Below are 22,604 nucleotides of genomic sequence, written 5' to 3'. Positions count from 1 at the left end.
GCCTCGCACACCTCCACCGCCACCCTAGCTAGCCTCGCACCACCTCCACCGCCACGCTAGCTAGCCTCGCACCACCTCCGTCGCCACGATAGCTATCCTCGCACCACCTCCACCGCCACGCTAGCTAGCCTCGCACAACCCCCGCCACCACGCTAGCTATCCACGCACCACCTCCACATCCACGCTAGCTAGCCTCGCACAACCCCCGCCACCACGCTAGTTAACTACGGAACACCTCCACCGCTACGCTAGTTAGCTTCGCACAACCCCCGCCACCACGCTAGCTATCCACGCACCTCGTTACGCAGCAACCTTGAAGTACGATATAATTACACTGCGGACACTCGGGATGGATGGGTTCCCGAGATCAGATAGCGGTTTTCTTCAGTTGTATGTCAACTCTAATCTTTTTTAACAGTCACGAAACAGGAAACTGCTATAAAAAATGCGGAGTGAAGGCTTTGTTTTCATCGTCTATGTTTATCGGGCTGTAGTATATTTAATGTATGTACGTTTGAATTGTTTACTCTGCATTGATTGCATATTTAGTGTGATAAATTTGTTTTAATGTTCTTTATTTATGCTTTATGAATTGAATTAAATCCATTTGATCTCCGTCTATTGCGGTTCTAATTGTTGGTTTTGGCAGGAACATTCACGTTAGTATAAACCTGCTCTCAAACATCGGTAAAATCTGTAATATTCATTAGCAGGGCCGTACTCAGCATTGGTGGGAGGGGGGTCCCATTATGTCCCACCACCGCGTCCCCGTCACAACGCTTCACTCCCCCCCCCATCGTTATCCCATTGACCATATTTTATTAATGATAGTAAGATTCAATAGTAAGTTAAAGTTATTATATTGAGCTATCTCGTCCGTCGACACAGTCCCGTAATAGAGACGTGTGTCTCGGGCCTCTGTAAAATTGTCCAAAAAAATTTATCTGAGTACGGGCCTGGTCGTTAGAGCATCTAATCATCATAGTTTTGTAACTTCCGCTTCCCACTGCATCCGTAAATATTTTTCTTTGCGCTCGACAGACTGCGAATATGGCCCGGCCATCGTGTTAGATGAGGCCATATTAGAAGAGATCTGATCCTCGAAATTCCTTGGAATTTACCTTGATCAAGAGTTGACATGGAATTTTCATATCGATTACGTTTGCTCCAAATTAGCCTCAGGCATTTATGTGCTGAGGTCTCTAGCTAAATACTGCCCTATTCAGGTTATGATGACGGCTTATTATGGCTTGATCTATCTACATCTCACCTATGGACTAGTGCTGTGGGGTGCATGTGCAAGTAACCAATTTGTAAGAGCGTTCAAGCTTCAAAAACGAGCGATACGCATCATTGCAAAATTAAAATTAAGTGATTAGTGCAGGCCAGTTTTCAAAAGATTGCAACTGTTGACTCTGCCAAGTCTACATTTTATAAACAAAGTCATATTGTATGCTTAAATGCACCTTGACCAACGGACAGGATGTTCACTCGTACGAGACAAGAGGCAGAGAAAACTACCGAACCAGGAGACACAGGACGGTAGTTAATGAACGTTTGCCCTCACAGGCAGGAGTTCATCTCATCAACAGCTTGCCAAATGAAATTAAAAATTCGCCTACGCATAAAACATTTAAAACTCGTTTGAAACGCTGTTTAGTATCCAACGCTTTTTATAGCGTGAACGAGTTTTTGGCATGTAACTGGGAGACCGCACAATCAGAAGACTTGCTCTCGAATTGAGGTGGGAAAAAATTGGCGATGAATGGAGTGGAGTGAGTGTCAAAATGTATGTATGAAGGATAGTTTGATGTAGCATGTGTGTCAAAACTATTAGATACTTGACGTTTGCTATACAAATGTACTTTTTGCCTCCGCAATAAATACTTGACTATTGACTATTGACTAATATGGCAGATTGGAATATAGATATTAACGAGCGTCTTACCATCTTCATTGTAAAAATTAATAACTCGTATTGAATTGCTTTGAAACGCACAACAAATCCGTCCTAAGCATATCTGTATGACTTATGTTAATTTATAGTGCTTTAACAATTCTGAATCTAGTAGTCAGTAGTCAAGTATTTATTGTGGAGACAAAAAGTACATTTGTATAGCAAACGTCAAGTATCTAATAATTTATCACACACGTCACATCGAACTTTCATTCATAAATACATTTTGACACTCACTCTGCTCCATTCATCGCCAATTTCCCCCCACCTCAATTCGAGAGTACGTCTTCTGATTGTGCGGTCTCCGGTGATACAAATTGCCATTAGAAGTATTACTGTTTTTCATGGTAAATCTGATATGTATTTTCGAACATTTCGCAATGAGTCAGTCAGTGGTATTTGGCTTTTATGCATGTACGATATTTTTATTCTCTAAAAAAGTGTTTTTTGTTCAGAAAACCCCTGTTTTGTAGTTGTCAAAGTTGGTTAAGATTCAAGAACACAAATTGAATGGCTGTTGACCTGGTTTCAGTTGACCCCTGGCCTGCTTAGGACACATGCGTATATAGGACACTGGTCTGCCGGGCAAGGCTGGGCTCGATACTACAAACACCTTGTTTGAGGCTATCAATCCTCCGAATATAGGCCGGGCTCTGACCTTAACATAGGAGTCTATGCTCCGGGTCTGTTTAGCTACAAGGAGGAGTTATACAAGAAAGATTTCATCATCAGTTGGTTAAAAAGTTTTAAAAAAGCGCCACATGGTTAAATTGACAATGATTAAAAGGTAAAAACAACACAAAGTAAAAACACAAAAATAAATAAAGACAAACAACATCGGATAGTAACCCCACAGTCACTAGGTTCAGCTTAAAGTGGTGCAGGCATTTTTGTTGTTGTGGATTTTTCTTTAAAGCCATAGAGTCTTTATAGATAACCTCTTCTCTAAAGACAGAATACAATTTAACAATACTTTGCCTCACAATAAAATATTTCTTAATGAAGTTCTAAATAATAAATCTGTTATTCTCTTCAACCATTTTAACCTAGTTTGTAATTATGTGTTAGGTTAGTTATGTACCTGAAGAAGAGATCAGATTGCTCGAAACGTAGTGTTACTGATGTTTTGTATCACTATAATTACTTTGGGAGTGCCGATGGCCGAGTAGTCCAAGTCGTTGGACTTAGAGTCTGAGTTAGAGGTAGCGCAGGTTCGAATCCTGTCGGTAACCGTTGCACTTTTTATCAGTACCATCGACCTTCTACTGTATCGACTCTCCCCCTTATTCTGTTTGATAAGATCCTCGCACAGGCCAGTGGCCCATGAGGACGAGAAGAATAAGGAATAAGAGGAAAAAAAGTTAATTCCAAGAAAACTGTTCATTTAGCTCCAGTAGCAGATAACCTTGTGGTACGATTTAAACATTGGCTATTAAGTGGTATAACAACGAAAGATTGGAATTTAAGAAACCCATAAAAATAGTAAAAAAACCCTGTGTAAGAGCAATCTTAGGTAAAATAAGCGTAACTCAGACTACACCATATATGTACTACATGCAGAAAAGAGACTCACATTGTTTCTGGCGGTGACGTCACAGCCCAGGTCTATCATGCGATCCACGAAAGAGGTTCGGTTCTCCTTGACGGCGAACATGAGCGGGGTCATCCCAGTGGCCTGCAACAATAACATGTTATCACTGTGTCGTCTATCACTTGAACACTCGCATTTTACAACAGTTGGATTTTAACGTCATCCAAACTCGGTTTGATGAACTAGTAATAGTTTGCTTAAGCGGTTTAGATGTGGTATGCAAAATCAATAATACAATTGTGCACATAGTTGGGAACTTTCAATAGACACTTAGATAAATATTTTAAAGAATTTCTTAGCAAGCACAGAAGGAATATTTTCAACGCGCGTCTTTTTTTGGTACTGTTTATATAAAGTCCCCTTCGATTCCCAAAATATTTGGGACTTGTTTCCACCAGCCATTAGTTTAAGATGCTGCGATTCTTTTATTTACTTTTCTGCAATTAAGTTCTATAGGCTTTTCGGATTCCGTGATCACCAAATTGTTTTCCTTGCAACAGTTTTAGTTACAGATCATTAAAAACAAATAGCAGATATACTGATGGCAGAGCTCGCTTCGGGGTGGTGCTCAAGGACTTGTTACTGGCTGTGAAGGGTTGTTGGAGTCTCAGGCAGGATGGCCTAATCCAAGGAATTTTATACCTACAATTCTTATCTTAGACAGTATCGTTCGGCAGTTGAACCATTGTCACCGATATAAGAATAGATGAAGTGTGCTACTATCTGGAACTCCCCTTTGAATTGCACAAACAAGACAGCTAATGCTTCTAGTTTATGAAAATGGAATGGAGGGTATAAAGATGCAAGACATCTGCCAACATCAAAAGACAGAAGATGCTGTTAGGATGGAGGAAATCAATTCCGAAGCGATAAGGATTTCTGCCTCCCCAGCAGCTTGTGCTTGTTGATGTAGGACGATTCTTTGGGGGAGATATGAATGCCTCTAATAAATAGTTTCGAACGGAAACTAAAATCAAACTCATACTCTCCCCAACTGATCAGTTTAAGGGGAGAACTTTAAGAAAGCCTTGTTGGGTGCTAAAGGAGTAGCTCTGGAAGTCTTTTCGGACATAGACGAGGCAGTTGATTACACTGGCTTATCGGCGTTAGTAGATACAATTATGGAATTTAGCATCAATGTTGAAATGTTTTGACTGGACAACTTGTGTGCAGAACACTTCAGTTTTGATGTTTTTTAATATAGGGTCCATTTTGACATCATTGGTACTTTGGAATACGATTATACGTTTCTACAATAAAACTTGATCTGTTGATTTGAGTAATTACATTTTCTGAATTTATAATCTTATAGATCTTTATTTCTTAGTTCCAGTACGATATTATTCTTGAGACTTGAGCTTCTTAAACACCCTTTCGTTATATTAGGCACCATTTCTTTCATGTCAGATAAATTTTATTAACGTTCTGTACAGAATTGCAATATATATATTAGTTTAATAGGTTACTGTTAAATCTTTGTTATTTATACCTATCAAAAGGACAAAAATAGTTAAAATATTTCTATAAAGAATGTGACGTCATTTTGAAAACATATTCAACCATGTGGGGTACGAAACATTACGTAACAACAATTAATGATTAATACAATTTTGAAACACTTTAATACAAAATTTTTTATTTAAGTGGATTGTTATATTAAGTTTGGTTTTTTATGAAATACAACTCGTTATACAGGTTATAATTTTAAAAAAAGGTACTAAATGTTCTCCAAAAATTACACATATGTACATTTTTAATATACGTTTGCTATCATTTGCCAGTTCAACTTTAGACAAAAAGTGCTTAACTTGTTTTAGAAATAATAAATTGTGCCTGATTTCTTTGCTTAATACAGTGTCAGATTTAGATGCGTTGCCATATTATTTATTCATGCCAGGATATTTTTGCAGAGATTTTATCTGCGACCACAATGCACGCGACAGTCAAGGTGAGATAGTAGTCCAATACCAAGAGTCAAGTAACCTCTATGGTAGAGACAACAGTGTCAAATAAACATCCGGTTTTCATACTTGCAACAAACCTCTTTGACACAAGAGATGGCGTTCTTTGTTTGCATTGCGATATGTATGTATATACATACACAATGGCTTCTTTTTACTGTATACGAGTGTTCATATATTATTTTGAAATATTTTCAAACATGATAGTGAACTACGATCTTCTTATTTTATTTATATTGAAAACATCAAGATACTAAATCATAGATTTCCTTCTCGCCTCTTCTTTGCAAAACGTGATGCAATAAATCGAAATGGAGACCCACAAATCGCCGTAGCATTAAGGAAGATAAATATAATTGGAGCATCTCGGAGAATTAGGGGGTAGGAGAAGTTATGGATAAACGCAAAGTACATGGAGATATCGATCGAGAAGGAATAGTGGAGAGACATGCGATCAGGATCCGAGCTCAAGGTTCGGTTACAACTCTGGCGATAGTACCGGGATAGAACTGCATTGCTAGAGGAGACATGTCTGTAAGTGAGAGGCTATGATTCGCACAACTGAGGGTGCTTCGACTTCAGGGTTGGCACTCACTTAAGACACCGTCCTTGGTAGTTTAGTGGGTAACGTTTCAGCTTATCTCACAAGGGACTCGGGTTCGAATCTTGGTTCGATCATGGCATCTTCTACTGGGATAAATGGGTAGACTTCAATAATCAGCCTACACTCGTTATTCGGTTGTTTTTATCGAATGGTTCGATGTTTTTATCCGAAGGAACAATTTGATATTTAACTTACTAGTTATAGTAATTTTAATGTAAACAGCAAGAAGTAACTAATATTTTGAGACTTTGAAAATGGCGATGGATATGAGGAAAATTTATTTCTCACAAGTGACGAGATTTGTTTAAGTGGCTTCAACATGTGGCTTTGGCTCCTGGTAACCCATGAGGAGAATTCTTTCCTCCATTCTACAAAAGCGGTTACTCATTGGTATCAAACTGGGCAAGTTTTAAATATTGTAAAGTTTTTTATATCTAATTCTAGGCCATAGTTGGTTTTGTTGTTTTGTAATGTTAGTGTTAAATTTTCGCTTTTAAAATTATACAGTACGAGATTCTTTTTGTTACGGTAATTTCTTATAACCCTTATTGTGTACGATTTTTACATATCGATGTTCGATATGTACATATTGAATCGTTCGTTAAAAACAACCGAATAACGAGTGTAGGCCGCTTATTAAAATCTCCCCTAATAAATAATCATTTAAGCCTAGCCCGAAGTATTGTAAACGGTTCCTGAGCAAACCTTTGAATCATTCATGACAAAAGCTCATCCAAACTGTAAATACAGAACCAGACATAATATGACTAACCTTAATGTTGCACCTTTTACCTCCTAATAAATTTCCTAACTGAACAACCTTACTAGAAACATCCAAATTACCTAATTATACCTAATTAGTTACTAGAAAAAAGGCAAAGCTGATAGATTTAAATCTATTTTACAAACAATTATACCCAGAATTTGCTATTTTGCCTTTTTAGTTACCAATCATTATTCATACTTTACGACTTTGTCTTCATCAGTTTCATATTGTGTAATCTACAAGGCACTGGTTTTGAATGATGTAAAAAATATTGGTATTTTATCTCATGATTGAGAAATAAATTTGGGTTTTTTAGATTAACAACTGTTGTCTTTATTGCAATGAGCATAGAACAACCGTATTCATGTACAGGAATAATAATAATAATTTTATTGCTTTAGAACACGTACATGTTATAGCAATTGTCAAAGAAGAAAATAAGCTAAAATTTTGGATTCATACATGACATCTAGGTTACTTTCATACATACAATTTATTCCATCCATCCTACTGCTCATTTATTCGAATTTCCCACTCTAGCACCAGCGTCAGTCAGCCAATTGTGTGGTCACCCAAACATGTGCCATGAACTCGTCTGTATTGTAAAAAGCTTCTGAGAGCAATGCAGTTTTCAGACGAGTTTTAAATGCCTTAGGCATTGCGGCACTTTTTATGAAATTTGGCAGTTTGTTGACAAACTGAGCTCCTGCCTGAGAAGGCAAACGCTCATGTACTACCGTCCTGTGTCTCCCAGTTCGGTAGTTGTCCCTGCCTCTAGTCTCATATGAGTGTATATCACTACCTCTGATGAGATTGCATTTTGACTTGAAAAACATAGACGTCTCTAGAATGTAGAGGCAGGGTAATGTCAACAGTTTCAGATTTCTGAATGCTGGTCTGCACGACTCTCTCCATTGTAGTTTTGCAATTGTTCGAACGGCTTTTTTTGGAGTGTAAACACTCTAGAGAAATGTGTATTTGCACAGCCTCCCCACAAGACCACTCCGTATGACAGGTGGGGGTATATATCAATCCATAATACGCCGTCATCCATAATACGTTTAGGAAAAACTAAACTTTTATAATTAGGCTACTTGGTTTAGGGCTAACACTCTAGTACACCACTCTGTAATTTCATGAAACTGTGTACTCGCAATTCGCCAAAACCTGCAAAGAATGCATCACGCGAACCATTTTAATATATTCTCCTCAAGTGCTGTATAGCATGACCGGTTTCAACAAGACGACGCAAGGCCAGAGCCAGACAGGACACGCCATCAGGGGATTCTGTAAACATTATCCAGCCATCATGGGTTGTTCTGACATGATGGTAAACATGTAACACCTTCAAAACTGAAAGTGACAGTAACAACTTCGAGGACACACAATGCACTATAATGTTACTCGGCCATTACATTTATTCATATTTTTATGATAAGTTAATATTCGTATGAATACAAATTACGTATTTTAATGCGGTGTAAGAAAATTTGAACAAGGATTATTTTTTTGTATTTTTCTACTTACATAAACGTCTCATCAATATGGCCTAAGAAACAACACTTGTATGGCATCAGCGACTGACTGAATAACATGGAAAATGAATTTTAAAAGGCAAAATTATTACTATAAAGCTAAACAGAAAACCTAGCTAGGTTAGGTATGGTAAGTAGAACCTATTCAAGAAAGAATTTCATGCCAAGAAAATGGAAATATGTATAACCAAGTCCAAAGTTTGTTATCATTACAAACGAAATAGTACATCAGTATTATACATGACGATTATGAAATAAACGAACTAAATAGTTAATTTTGGAAAGCAGAACCAAATCAAATAGCTTTGGTTGTTTCTATGAGAAATCTTATTTCCCCAGTAGCTGTGCAGACGAATATTTTGGGACACAACATTTTGTAGCAGAAAGTCTGAACGTTTGAAACGTGAAACGATGAAAACTATGTAACCAAGTGTCCAATAAAAATCAACAAAATAATTTCTTTTGTATTTGTTTTAAAAAACCTGTTTTTGATGCTGATTGATGGTAGCTTGAATGTTCACATAATTTATACCTTTGCTTCTGTGATGATTCACTTAGAACATGTGAGAGAGATTGGGTTTTCAATAAAGTTGATTAAATGAATCATCATTCAAAGACTTGCAAATTAAGATTTACTCTATTGACAATTTCCAAAGGATGCTTTATCTACTGCTATGGGTTAGATTTAGAAACCAATAAACCGTTTTTTTGTCTTTGATTAAAAAACAGTTTTTTCATGCTGTATGATGGGACCTTGAATTTTCTCATAATTTATAAGTTTTGCTCTTGTGATGATTCACTAAAAACATGTCAGACAGGAGGAATGTTGTTGTATTTTCAATAAAGTTGATTAGGTGAATCATCATTCACAGACTTGCAAATTAATAAAGATTTACTCTTTTAACAAATCTAAAGGAAGTTTTTGTCATTACTTTAGCTACTGTCATGAGTTGAACTTAGAAACCAACAAACATTTTTTTGTCTTTGATGAAAAAAAAAACAGTTTTTCATGCTTATTGATGGTATCTTGAATGTTCACATAACTTTTACCTTTGCTTCTGTGATGATTCACTTAAGACATGTCAGAGAGATTGGATTTTCAATAAATTTGATTTAAGTGAATCATCATTCAAAGACTTGCAAATTATTTAAGATTTACTCTAATGACAAATTCGAAGGATGAGATTCACAAAGAGATTCATGAGCTTCTGTGATGAGTGTGATTAAGAAACTAACACTATGAAACATGAGTTCATCAAAACTAAGAAATTCAAACACAACAAACCTTCCACTAAAATCACTCAACAATCCAAGGAATGAAAAATTGATAAAACAAGTCTCTTATAACTCATGATTTCTTCAGTAATTCGAAAGTAATAATAATAATAATTTATTCCATCAAAAATTTACAAAGTATTACACAATAACTTCTTTGAAATTTACTTACCACTATTACCAGTAGTGTGACCAGTGATATAATTTAATAATAGTATTAAGATACTTAATCTAGAGTCCAGTAACTTAAATAATTATATAAAATAGAGCCTCCAATTGTGGTATTTTCTTTTTATGTATTTTGTTTTAATTTAAATACTATCGACGTAAACCAGCACTAATAGGTTTGTATGAATATATTTATTTTCATTAGTTGACCAACCTGTTCAGAGAGCAAAGTTCAGTTTTGCCTTTTGACTGCGGTTCGTCCAAACTGTGCCGGACTCAGTCGTGCATTAGCCGGCATCATTCTGGATACTCAGTGACACAATTCATCAGAAATAAATATTAAACTATCCATTTACAATTTGCTATCCTATCCACATAAGAATATCAAATCATCAGTAAAATGAGTAAATAATTGTTACCCTGTCTAAACCAGTACGTTATTCATCCTATAAGCTGACTATTAAAGAATTTAAGAATCTTTAATTAACTACAAATCTTGCAGACTATTAAAGAATTTAAGAATCCAGTTTCTACTGCTGTGTTTTCTCACTCACCACATCTATGATGCCGGCCAGAGGCGAGGTGTTGATATCCTCGCCCCCCGCAGCCACGGTCTTCTCCAACCCCTTGAGCACTTGGTCCATGGGCGGCCACTCGCCCTTCTGGCAGAGCTGCAGGACTCGCATGGCAGCTTCGCGCAGTGACGCCCCGGCACTGCCAGGCTTGGCGGCTGCCGATCCATTGGACCCTCCATCTGTGGATATGAAATACAAATATTAAAACTGACATGTCGAGAGAGCATTGAAAACACTAAATACCTAAAAATAGAAATCTTTGTGTAAACAACATGTTAATACAAAAGGCCATAGGAAAGTTCAAACCAAACATTTTGCAGTGCTCATGGTGGTGTTTTTTTACCAATGCCTTTCTTTTTTTTTTAATAAAAGGAGAAGTCAGTCCCCTTTTAAGCCTTACTCTGCTCGTCCTCATGGACCACTGGCCTGTGCGAGGATCTTGTCAAACAAAATAAGGGGGGAGGCGAGCGATACAGTAAAAGGTCGATGGTACTGATAAAAAGTGCAAGGGTCACAGACAGTATTCGAAACCTACGCTATCTCTGACTCAAAGTCCAACGTCTTAGACCGCTCGGCCATCGGCACTTCATTAAAACTATTAATCTTTTATTCGATTAAGATATTAGAAACTCTCTGATAGTAGTTTAGTTTACCAATATGTGTTTCAAATAAAGACTAGTTCGCTGCTGTTCCCTAAGAAGGTTCACTTTTGTCATGTTTCTACATATCATTTGGGTACATGTACCGTCACTGACATTAGTTTACTTCAGTGACTGTCCAGGAGCGGTCGAGATGTACAGTAAAAGGATAACTTCATCTTAGTTTACTCCTGAAGATGATCCTTGAAGTGGGTGAGATACCTTCAGGTGTTTTAAGCAAACCTTCTCATGGCCGGAGAATCCTGGCTTTATTAAACATCTAAAATATCATGTTTTAAATAGTTAAAACTAAAATTAAATAAAGCGTGAACTAATTAGGAATATCCTCTAAAGCACAATGGCCCGTTAGGGATAACACTTCACATATAAAAAAAGAAAGAAAAAGACAAACGGCTATTCGGAACTAAAAGAAAGAAAAGTTGCTCCATAAAATTATTGTAACAATATTTAATAATAAAAATAAATTTTAATTTATTGCTTTACACTGCTGTTATATGCACTAAAACTATCTTCAAGTAAATAAAAGGTTTCTTACTTCAACACAGATGTTTATCAACTTTAAATTAATGGAAATATGCTGCACATTATCTAACTGAAAATAGCTTTTTAGTTGATAGAATAAAACCTCTCATATAAAAGAAAACAAACAAACAATAACAATTAGAAGAAAAAGTGGACTTTTTACGAATAAATGTATCCTATAAAATAAATAAGAATACCTTATGAAAATAAAATGCTAAGTAGAAACAAAAACTATTCTAATGTTTTACAAAATCCTCAGCGTTACTTAAAATAAATAACATAAAGTAAATTAACATACCAAGTAATAACCTTAACTATGTTCAGTGAATGAGTAAAGTATGTTTAACCGTAAAATAAAACATAATGTCGCACAACCAGCTAAAATATGTTCGTTGAAAATATAATAAAAAACAAAACAAAAAAATAGATAAATATTAATATAGTGAAAAACTGTGCTAAAGGTAACATTGCAAGGGCTGGGTTCACTCAGGCAACGGCGTGTAAATGATTTGTTACACTGAACTTAAGTGGATGTAACTTCCTCAACTTGGCGCCAAAGTTACCACTTAATGAAGCGCAACAATGCAACTTCCTGCCGTCAGCACATACCGGTGTCACAATCAAGCGTACAATCTAATTTAAGCCATCAACAGTTTATAATATTATAGATTCTTATTGCAAGATATAAAGGAATCTTTAAAATAAAAATACAGTGAAAACGTATATCCACCTAGTTCATCCTCCATTCAAAAGTGTCACCCAGAATACGACTTTGAAATTTTACTACAACACCATTTTGGTTTTGCTGCTTTATAATTTAGACTTAATATTTGTCAGGAATTAATTGTTTCAAGATATTATAAAATAGATGGACATGACTTATGGAGAACAAATGGATTAATATAAATACAGGTAGACTTGTAACGCATGTAACTATTATAACTATTGTTCACTATTATAAAATTTAACATAGTATAAACGAATATTGTATAAGACGTTATAAACGACTGTAAACATTTATGTATGAGTGTATAATCCTAGTCTGAGTCTAATTTTTCTAGATTCTGTCAATGGTAGCACTAGTACAGAACAGACTGACTCTGGTCGGGTCGACTTTGAACAGTTATTCCTTTTTTTTTTTTTTTTTTTTTTTTTTTTTAGGAGAAGCCGATCCCCTTTTAATCCTTATTCTGCCAGTCCTCATGAGCCACTGACCTGTGAGAGGATCTTATCAAACTGAATAAGGGGGAGAGTCGATACAGTAAAAGGTCGATGGGAAGGGTCACAGACAATATTAGAACCTACGCTATCTCTGACTCAAAGTCAGAGTCAATGGTACTGATAAAAAGTGCAACTGCAACGGTCGCAGACAGAATTATAACCTGCGCTATCTCTAACTCAGGCTCATAGTCCAACGCCTTAGACTTATCGGCCATCGACACTCCCAACAAGTTATTAATGAAACTTACTTTTTTCTCTTTTCAATGATTCTGCGTATTCGCTTAGCCCAACTAGCATTGCTTTCGCCCCAGTAATTCGTGGGAATGAAGGTTGCTTTTCTCTTACCTAAAATATAGCCAGCAAACTTTATGCCCAGAGGCATATATGATCACTTAGTTATTTCCTTGTTTACCACCAGTCTTATTGCCGTTTCTGGGAATCAGATGAGAATAATAATATAGAGCACCAAAATAATCCTATTTATAAAATAAACAAGAAGATGATGACGTATACGAGTACCATACGTTTCATGCATGATCCGATGCATGAAATATTTCATACGATGATAATTCTATACACATATCACGTGATGATTTCATGCCTAATTCATCTCGCACAATGCTCTACATATTGTTTTTTAATAGAATACTCGTCTCACCTTATTGTCCATAATATATTGTCCATTTGTACATAATATACCTCCTAAGGTGATCCTATACATAATAATTATATCGTTCACATCGAAAATATTCATAAGATGTTTCTCATGACAATTGTTTGTATAACATATTTCATATATGTATCCCACATGATTGGCTGGGCGTTAGTGAATATTTTTACATTGATCTTATAGGTAAACATGTAGCAACGAGAAAGTAACAGAATAAATATTTTTTTTTTAATTTCAAACACCTGCAAGAGAATCAAATAGGTGACATATTAACACATTGACCCTAACTATTTATTTTATAAATGTATAAATTTATTTATAAATGTATCACATTTATTTTATATTGATTTGGTGTGTGGGATTTTATTATTTAAACACAATTTGAAAAAAATCTGAATGTTTAATGTTGCAAGATTTGTCGAGAAAGATTTCATATGTACACTTGAAACTTTGCATTACGCTCTCATTTATGCAATAACTAGCTGTTTCCCGCGGCTTTGCACGCTTTTCGTAAGCTTTGCCCGTGTATGTGAACTTCTGGTTTAATTGAATTATATTTACAACGCCGATGTAGAGTTTACCTTGTTGCCACGATCAAGAAAATCTGTTTATGTTTATAATAGTGCACGTACATGTACTTTATTATAAAGTGGTCTAACACTCAAACTTTAAGTTCAATCAGAAATGTATCTTAAAGACAAATATACATAATAACTTAGCGCCTTCAAATAGTGTTTGGCTATGTAATATACGTAACTGTCTCTAATTGCAGTTTATAGTGTGCAGGCGCTTTTAAACCTTTTATCTTTTGCAGCGCCGCTTGGTGGTGAGTTACATCAATGGGCATAGCTTATAAACCTTCTCCGTGTAAAAATACGTATACATACAAATTTTCATAATGGTCTGTCTAATATTTTGCGATTCCATAAAGGACAAACACACAAACATTCATTTATATATATATATATACTAGCGGGCCCGGCGCGCTTTGCTGCGCATTTCAATAATTTTTTGCAAAAGTTGCCCGCGGCTTCGCACGCAATTTCCCGTTGAAAACAGTACACTATATTCACTTATTCTTTTTCTATCACATTCTAAACATTGCTGAGATAATTGATAGTCGTTCCATCGTGAGCCTCTTGGGCGTATTATGAAGGTATGTACCATATTCCTGCCTCTATCTAGCTGTTACCCACGGCTTCGCACGCAAATCTTAAGAACCGAAGTCCTTATATTACTTAGTAAATTTTTTTTTTACTATAATAAATTTTAGATTAAATTAGTTATATCTCCGATGCCACGATTGAGCTTGCTTTGTTGTCTCGATCGAGAGAATATGTACACACGGAGTTTTGAGAACCATACTTCTGTCAAAAAAAAACAACTAAGGTTGATTTTATAACATTCCTTTATATTTGTATCCAACGTAAGATAGTAATTATGATATCTGCATTACTCTTCTGATCAAGCATGAGCATGGTTTATATTAAATAAATATTGCAGTTAAAGGTGAATTTTTACGTCAAATTTGAATTGTATTATCTGGATAGTAAAGTCTATGTTTAACAGTGATTGCAAAAACAGTTTAAACAAAATTTGTCGTTTCTCTTAAGCTTACTCTATGCTTTAAAACTATAAGTGTAATATATATGTTTACAAAGAACAGCTGATTAAAAATTTGAAAAATAGAAAACGTTAACATATGTTTGCTGCAATGAATTTCTTATGGGTATTTCTGTAACCAGTGGGGCGGAATCCTGAATCGGGAAAGGGATGGGCATAGCTTATAAACCTTCTCCGTGGAAAAATACATATACGTACAAATTTTCATCATGATCGGTCCAATAGTTCACGATTCCATAAAGGACAAACATACAAACATTCATTTATATATATATATAGATATATATATATATATATATATATATATATATATATATATATATATATTAGTTCTATGATACGCCATTTTTGTGCCACATTTCTTTTTTTGTGATTTTCTGTCCGCCTAATTGTCCACAGGACATCTCGATAGTGAAATGAGCAAAATATTTGAAATTGCAAAGTATGAAATCTCAGCAAAGCTTGTAACGAAACATAGTGTGGCGTAATAATTCTACCTCGTTTGTCGATAATTTAGATCTTAATTATTAATTTGAATACTAGTTTTATCAAGAATTAACTAATTATCTATGTTCCTGCACAGTTTAAACAATATATTTCACACTTAAGAGCACTAGAGAACACTTTATTTACCACAACCCAGGCATGCAACGATATAAATTAAGTGAATATTTTCTGTACACCTTCGCGAATTCTTTCATTTACACTTTTCTTCATAGTTGGTCAGTAATTGGTTTCTAATACCATGAAATTTTAATATAGCAAAGCGAACTTTGAACTTACAGATGAAATCGATTCTTTTACGTAAAATTCACACAATAATATTCTTCTACTGAGTAAAATTATGTCGACAAAAACGTAAGGAAATGTAATTAAAGCTGCAACACAAGTAAAATTCTAGAATGCAGGAATCATCCAACGGTTTCTTGTGCCCCTCAGCCAGTCACGTGACAGAGCAACTCGCATGCCCCACTTCTTACCTTGCGCTCACGATCTCCAACATCGATTATGTGTGGCCTTGCGTCTTTTTAGCGCCCTTCTCTGTATTTACTTACAACCATGTGCGCTGTGTTTTCACCTTCCAGACGTAGTTACAGTGCCGAAAATGTACATAAACAACTCTTTCTAAGTTTACAAGTTTTATATTCATAAGCGCTTAAAATATCTAGTTTCTTTTTACAAGAAATGATTCATACAATCAAAATGTTTTTTTAAAAATTCTCTTATACAGAAAAACGCAACAAAATCCCTTTAACTGTTTACCTTTAAAAGGGTAATTGTTTGAGTTTATCTAAGACAGTTTTAAACTGCTATACAGGGTGACTGGCTCTTGGTGTGAAAAAATAAATCTGGTAATAATATAGACTTAGGACAGTAATAAACTATTATTTAAAAAATGTTATCTAAAAAAATCTGTTTGTAATTATGTAAAAAAAACAGCATTATGTGAAATTTTAAAACTGTGTGAGGATTTTCTCTTTTATCATTACTAGCTACACAACAAATGTTTTAAATGTTTCTCCATTCTACTCATAATCGTAATAAAATGTGTAGTTTTTAGTGTACTTATAACTTTAATACCAACTTGTACTAGTGTTGTTTGTTTGTTACAAACCTCTATGTTTTTCCACATTAAACTTCACTTTTCTCCAGCTATTTAAACCAGAAATAAATACTTTTTTATGTTAAATAGTAGCTTATTAAATGGACAAGTTTTTGTGAAATTTGACAATTGAATCTCAATTAAATTTGCTCAGAATATTGGTTTAAATTTTTTTAATTATAAAAGAAATTTCAATTTTCTTACTTTTATTGGTAATAAGTACCACATAAAGTTATGTAAATTGCTTATTATGGTCTTTTTTAATTTAAATTTTATGAACTTTCAGAAAGCACCAATAAAAAAATTATTTACTAAGTAAAAATTGGAGAAAAATGCTGTTTTTTACATAATTACATAAATTTTCTGATGAAAGGAAAAAAATCGCTACAAACAGGATTTTTTAGATACAGATTTTTAAATAATAGTTTCTTACTGCCCTAAGTCTATATTATTACCAGATTTATTTTTTCACACCAAGAGCCAGTCACACTGTAGTGCTAATTTAAATACATATATTTACTTGGCCATAGTGGTTGACCATCCTGTACCGGCGTCGCTGTTCTATAAAATGATCTTAAGAGTCAATCATACTTTACTGTATCAAAACCTCTGTTACTGTTATCTATTCATGAGGAATTGTTAGCTCAGGCTTCTGTTGTAAAGTATCTTGGAATTCAAATTGATGAATGTTTAAGGTGGGAGGCTCATGTGAATGTTGTCTGCAACTCGTTGGCTTCTTCAATACTTTTGCTCTCGCAGCATGCAAAATATAGGAATCAATATCTGATGAAACTTATCTACCACGCACTGATCGAGATACGGTCTGATAGTCTGGGGCTCAGCATCTCAGGCGCTGTTGAAAAGTGTTTGTGATTCAGAAACGTGCGGTTCGGTTGATAGCTGGACTCAGGAGAAGAATATTATTGAGTAAATTCGGATTTAAATATAATAACATTTCCTGCTTTGAACATTTATGAAACCGTTGTTTTTTTCTAAATTCAAAAGCAAAAAATACATTAATAGGTAATGAAATTCATGAGCACAACACTAGAGCTGGCGTTAATTTACGTCAGACTCCTCATCGTTCAGCTTTAGTTGGAAATTTACCGCACAATGCTGGAACGAGGTTCTTCTCTTGTTTACCCCGAAATATAAAAAAACGAACCCTATAAACGAAATATAGAGACAAGATTTAAAAAGTCAACTGAAAGAGTTCTTGATCAGTGGGGAGTTTTACTCATTTAACACGAATCAAATAATTTATCATTCGATCATTATCACAATAATCATTATTATTGATGTAATGTTTTTGAATAAAATAAGCTCCAGTAAAAGGGAAAAATGTATATTTTAAATAAATATTAACTGACCATATCATGTTGGATATCAGGTAAACAAAAAGTACCTCATATAATGCTATTTTACCGTATATGCACGAATAAAAATATATTCATATAATATGCTATTTATTTGTCAGAGTATTCCGAAATATGTTTAATGAAAGAATGTTTGATGTTCATTTATTTTGTACTGTAAATGTATATACTGAGATTGCAACGGACTTTGGAATGGATTTTGATGGAGAGCACATAACCGATTGCCATTTATAAGCTGCTTATAAAATTTATTTTTTGTTTCAGAGATAACACTTAATTATTAATGGTTATACCATATGGTGTGATCTATGATAATTTGTACCAACATATTAAGGTATAAACATGTTAACATTAGTTAAATTGATATGTTTTTCTGTCAGGGAATAAACTTTTTTCATTTCATTCAATTTAATTTTCTTTACTACCGCCCAATGAAATTTTTAATGTGTTGTTTTTCTGTACTATATTATAACCATACTATAACAAAAAGCTATATTGAACTGAAATGTTACTTAATAATAAAAAGCATACAAAATTATGGCTACCATTCCTTCTTAAATACAGATTTACTTAAATAGTTTGGAGAGTTTCAGCAGGATTTACAACCCTGTCCTATAATAAATCATACCATAGATATTATTCCTGCCTCTTTTATATTTTCCATAATAATGAGTGATGACGTGCAAAAGAGCCCGCCTCCTGGTATTTTGTATGTAGTTGTTCATCAGGTAGTGTTTTAGTAGGATATTAAACTCTTTACCTACTAATTTACTTTCCCACACAAATATTCAAATGATAGAAAAGAAAACAGTGATATTTTAGCCTTCTCCTTCCCATATCTCAGCAGCTTATACAGTTAGGATAACTTTTACTTAGAGTACTTACTTAAGGGTAAGGTGTGTCTATATACTACTAGATATTACCCATGATAAAATTTGGAATAGCCCAGGATTTAAATCTACACTATCTTCTCTGTCTAGTCTGGATTAGACCTTATGACCACAGGGTGTCCTAAGAGGTACCAAGTAAATCAATTCAGGAATAAATAATTTATTTATTGTAAATTGATTTGTTACATCAATGACTTAATTAATTATAACTTTTATACAAGTAATATTATAGATACTTCTTGTAGATAAAAATAAAAGTAAGATGACACTTGGAAAATGTATTTCATGTGAACGTTTCCCTTGGAAATGTCACATTATTCATATCTTCTTTAATGTTACAACCATTTCTTGGGGAAGACGGCAGAGGCGCGATAATAAATCAGAGATGTAGGCCACTGATAGGTAGGTTACCGCACGTCAGCCTGTCCGGCCGTGAGTCAAAAGAGTGTACAGAAGCAGCCCCAATATAGAGCCTTAGGGTAGTCCACACTTGTTTATATTTACTCACTCTACTTTAATAGTTCATCGATTGTATTCCATGGAACCGCTTCGGTGCTGGGAAAAATTGAAAAGCACCAACTACTATACACGTGTGTATTTATGTGTACATTTTTTACCATTATCGATAAATCAATTACACTTTTTATATAAATAATATTCATTGAAAACCTACTTTTAAGGCAAGTGAAAGTTGTTTTTATTAATATCAGGAGGGGTTGTAGCTACAAAAAGTAAACAAGTGGTACTCCCAGTTAGTACTAAGAGTAATACTACTTTGCGTAACTGAAAAAGAAATTCAAAACGTCACCATTTTAATCAGACTAAATTTTTGGAGGCTTGGTTGCACTGATTTTTTTTCACTAATGCTATACCTCTATTTTGAAGGAAAACTCAACTTATTCAATCATTAAAAGTTTCTTCTTATTTCTCGTGGGCCATCTTACTAATGCGATAAAAAAGTGGTAGGCCTATGTTTAAAAAAATATATTGATATTAAATTGTTATTGTTTACTATCTAATATTTTATTAGATTAAAAACAATTACAGTTAATTAAAAAAACACCATGTTTCATATTTATGAAATTAGGAGAGTTTGGTTCTTCTCAACTGAAATCGATTCATGCACATTGAAGTAATTCCTTCTTAATTTTATGTTTCTTTAATAATCTTACATTTGTTAGACTTTGCCCAGTACAAAGTGAATGTCTGTTAATATTACGTACTCTATATTTCTAACCTTTTTTAACTTTATTTTTGTTTAGAAACATTTTTCAAATCACAATTGCCACAATGACTAATTGTTAATTTTTCTTCTATTTTTTAACTTTATAATATAGTACGTTGATATTTGCTTCTGGTTTACCTTTTAGTTATTTCTTTTAAATAATAATGCCACCTAATTAATAATAAGAATTAGTTAGTTATGCACCCAATACAGACTGAGCAGAATATATATTTTTAAATATATGGCAAAGTTATTATTATTTATGATACAAAAAAATATTATTATTTTTATAATATTAGACCTATTTATGTGCACTTGTGGCAAAAGAGTAACACAAGTGTTAACCACTGTTTTTATAGTGACTAATATATTCATCGGCGATAAATTAAAATATCTTTCTCTCAAGGATAGTAATTAATTAACTTTGCTTAAGAAAACAATATTTTATAGCATAAGGATAGTCTAAACTATGTAGTATTCATAATTTATGTTCATTTTGTTCACATTTGACCTAAACGATTTGTTTTATATTCTTTCGCTGGAATTTCACATTGATAATATGTGACATCATGATTTATCTGGTACCTATAGTTAATATTTTTACCCTCTTGTTAATATTGTTTTATTACTTAGGCTATATGTAATTAGTATTATTGCTTGGGAGAGCAGAGCTTAAATGTTGCAGAAAATGCTTTAGGTAAGTAAAAGGTCACAGGTATCTTATTAATCAAATGTTTACACCGATTCTAAAGGTACAAAAATCAAACAAAATGGCGCTTTAGGTATATTTTTCTCGTTTACCTACACTCTAAGTTGAATGCCGACATGAGGATTAATCAAATCAAGGGTTCGTGTGTACCACGTATTCTAGGTGTTATAGGTACAATGGAAAAGGTGTATTAATGATTTTATTAATCACGTAATTTATTATTAATTGTATTATTTGCAAACAATCTTACCTGAACTATCGGTATCCTTCAGCCTACCCAACAAATACCGCTTTACCAAACTTCTCCTGGTAAGTTTTTTGCTTTCTGGTGGTGGTTTATCGGATTCCTTACTTTCGTTCTTTCCGTTTTCTTTCACATCTCCTTTGCGACCTGCCCTTGCGTGCCTCCTAGACTCGTCTGGTGCGTGAGCAATGAAGTACTCCTGGTGTTCACCTTTCCCAAAAGTAACAATAATATCCTCCAACTCATGTACGGCATTACCTTCCGTTCCCATATTCATTTTAATTTTTCTTGGAACACTTTTACTTCTCTTCCTGCTCGGAGATCCTTTTTGTGGCTTTTTCACAGTTTTTGTCTCTGAACTGGACAAGTTTTCTTCACTTTTGTGGAACGCCTTTTTCGCCGCCTTTCTGCCACCATTTCCTTTGAATTTTCTCGCATCTTCTTTGGAATGGTTTTTTTTAGAGCCCCCACTTTCATGAGTTTTATTTTTGTTACTCTCTTCAGTTGTTTTCCTCTGCTCTTGCAACTTCCCTGCTTCACGACGCTGACTCGTTGAACGTCGAGATTTCGCTGTAGCTCGTTTTTCTTCTTGGTCACCTCTAGCATTTTCTTTATCGTGGGCTCCAGTACTTCCTGAAGGCTCAGGACGTTGTGAAGATTGTTGTGCTTCTTCAGAAGCTTTGCTGCTACTACTCTCACTCGTCATCAATTTGTGTCCTTCTCCACTCTCCCCGTTATTATTTCCACCCTCGCTCGCCATATTGATCAGTAACTATGTGGCAGTGTACAGCTATTCCATGCCTCGGACTTCACACTTCTCACCTCCGCGACAAAAGTGATACTGAACACGTTTCGCCGTGAAAGAATAACAGCTTGTTTTGTAAAGAGAATTATTTAGTGTCTGTTTACTCCCACCTCCGGAAAGGCGGGGCAGGGCCCTTTAATACTCCTCTAAAAGATTGCGCGGCAGGCTTTCACCCTAAATCATGTAATGTGGCCGGAAGTTGGTGGCAAGCATGCGAGTTTGAAGGAAAATGCAATACACTTATGATATCTTGTTCGATATATAGTCGGTATTTAGTATCATCGGTTTCTTTCAAATCATGTCTTATTTAGTTTTTATTTTTACCATATCATATTTACTACTTATATTTAACTATTTTAGTCAGTTATAGTCTTTTAGAATCTGACTTCTTAGTAATATTAATCTGTATTAGCTGAAAATCTATGTTAAACCTCGAAATGATTAAAATGTAACGTTCATGGTTACAATATATGTTTAACTTTTCTTACAATATAATTCCAGTTAGCAATTTTTTTATGTTAATGTAATAACTTAAGTAAGAGTATAAAATTTGACCTAAACAAACACATTCTATAGTTTTTAACTCATATTTTGGTCATAGTCGTTATATGCTCACGAAACTGAT

General features: G+C 34.5%; 2 protein-coding genes across 2 annotated transcripts in view; both read right to left on the bottom strand.

The window, feature by feature from the left end:
- Nucleotides 1–10,588, bottom strand: part of LOC124356610 (serine/threonine-protein phosphatase 6 regulatory ankyrin repeat subunit A) — a 124,009-nt gene extending 113,421 nt beyond the window's left edge. The window contains 2 exon segments of the mRNA XM_046807714.1: nucleotides 3,531–3,632; nucleotides 10,412–10,588. Of these exon segments, the coding sequence (XP_046663670.1) occupies nucleotides 3,531–3,632; nucleotides 10,412–10,543 (234 nt within the window). The 5' untranslated portion in view covers nucleotides 10,544–10,588.
- A 10,572-nt stretch (nucleotides 10,589–21,160) lies between these two features.
- Nucleotides 21,161–21,934, bottom strand: LOC124358083. The gene has a single exon (XM_046810378.1). The coding sequence runs from the start codon at nucleotides 21,932–21,934 to the stop codon at nucleotides 21,161–21,163; it is 774 nt and encodes a 257-aa protein (XP_046666334.1).
- Nucleotides 21,935–22,604: the final 670 nt, after the last annotated feature.

Source organism: Homalodisca vitripennis, chromosome 3 (genome assembly GCF_021130785.1).
Source record: "Homalodisca vitripennis isolate AUS2020 chromosome 3, UT_GWSS_2.1, whole genome shotgun sequence".
In the NCBI taxonomy this organism is placed as follows: Eukaryota; Metazoa; Arthropoda; class Insecta; order Hemiptera; family Cicadellidae; genus Homalodisca; species Homalodisca vitripennis.
The sequence above is the reverse complement of the archived record's forward strand: the minus strand, read 5'-3'. Positions and strand labels throughout refer to the sequence as shown.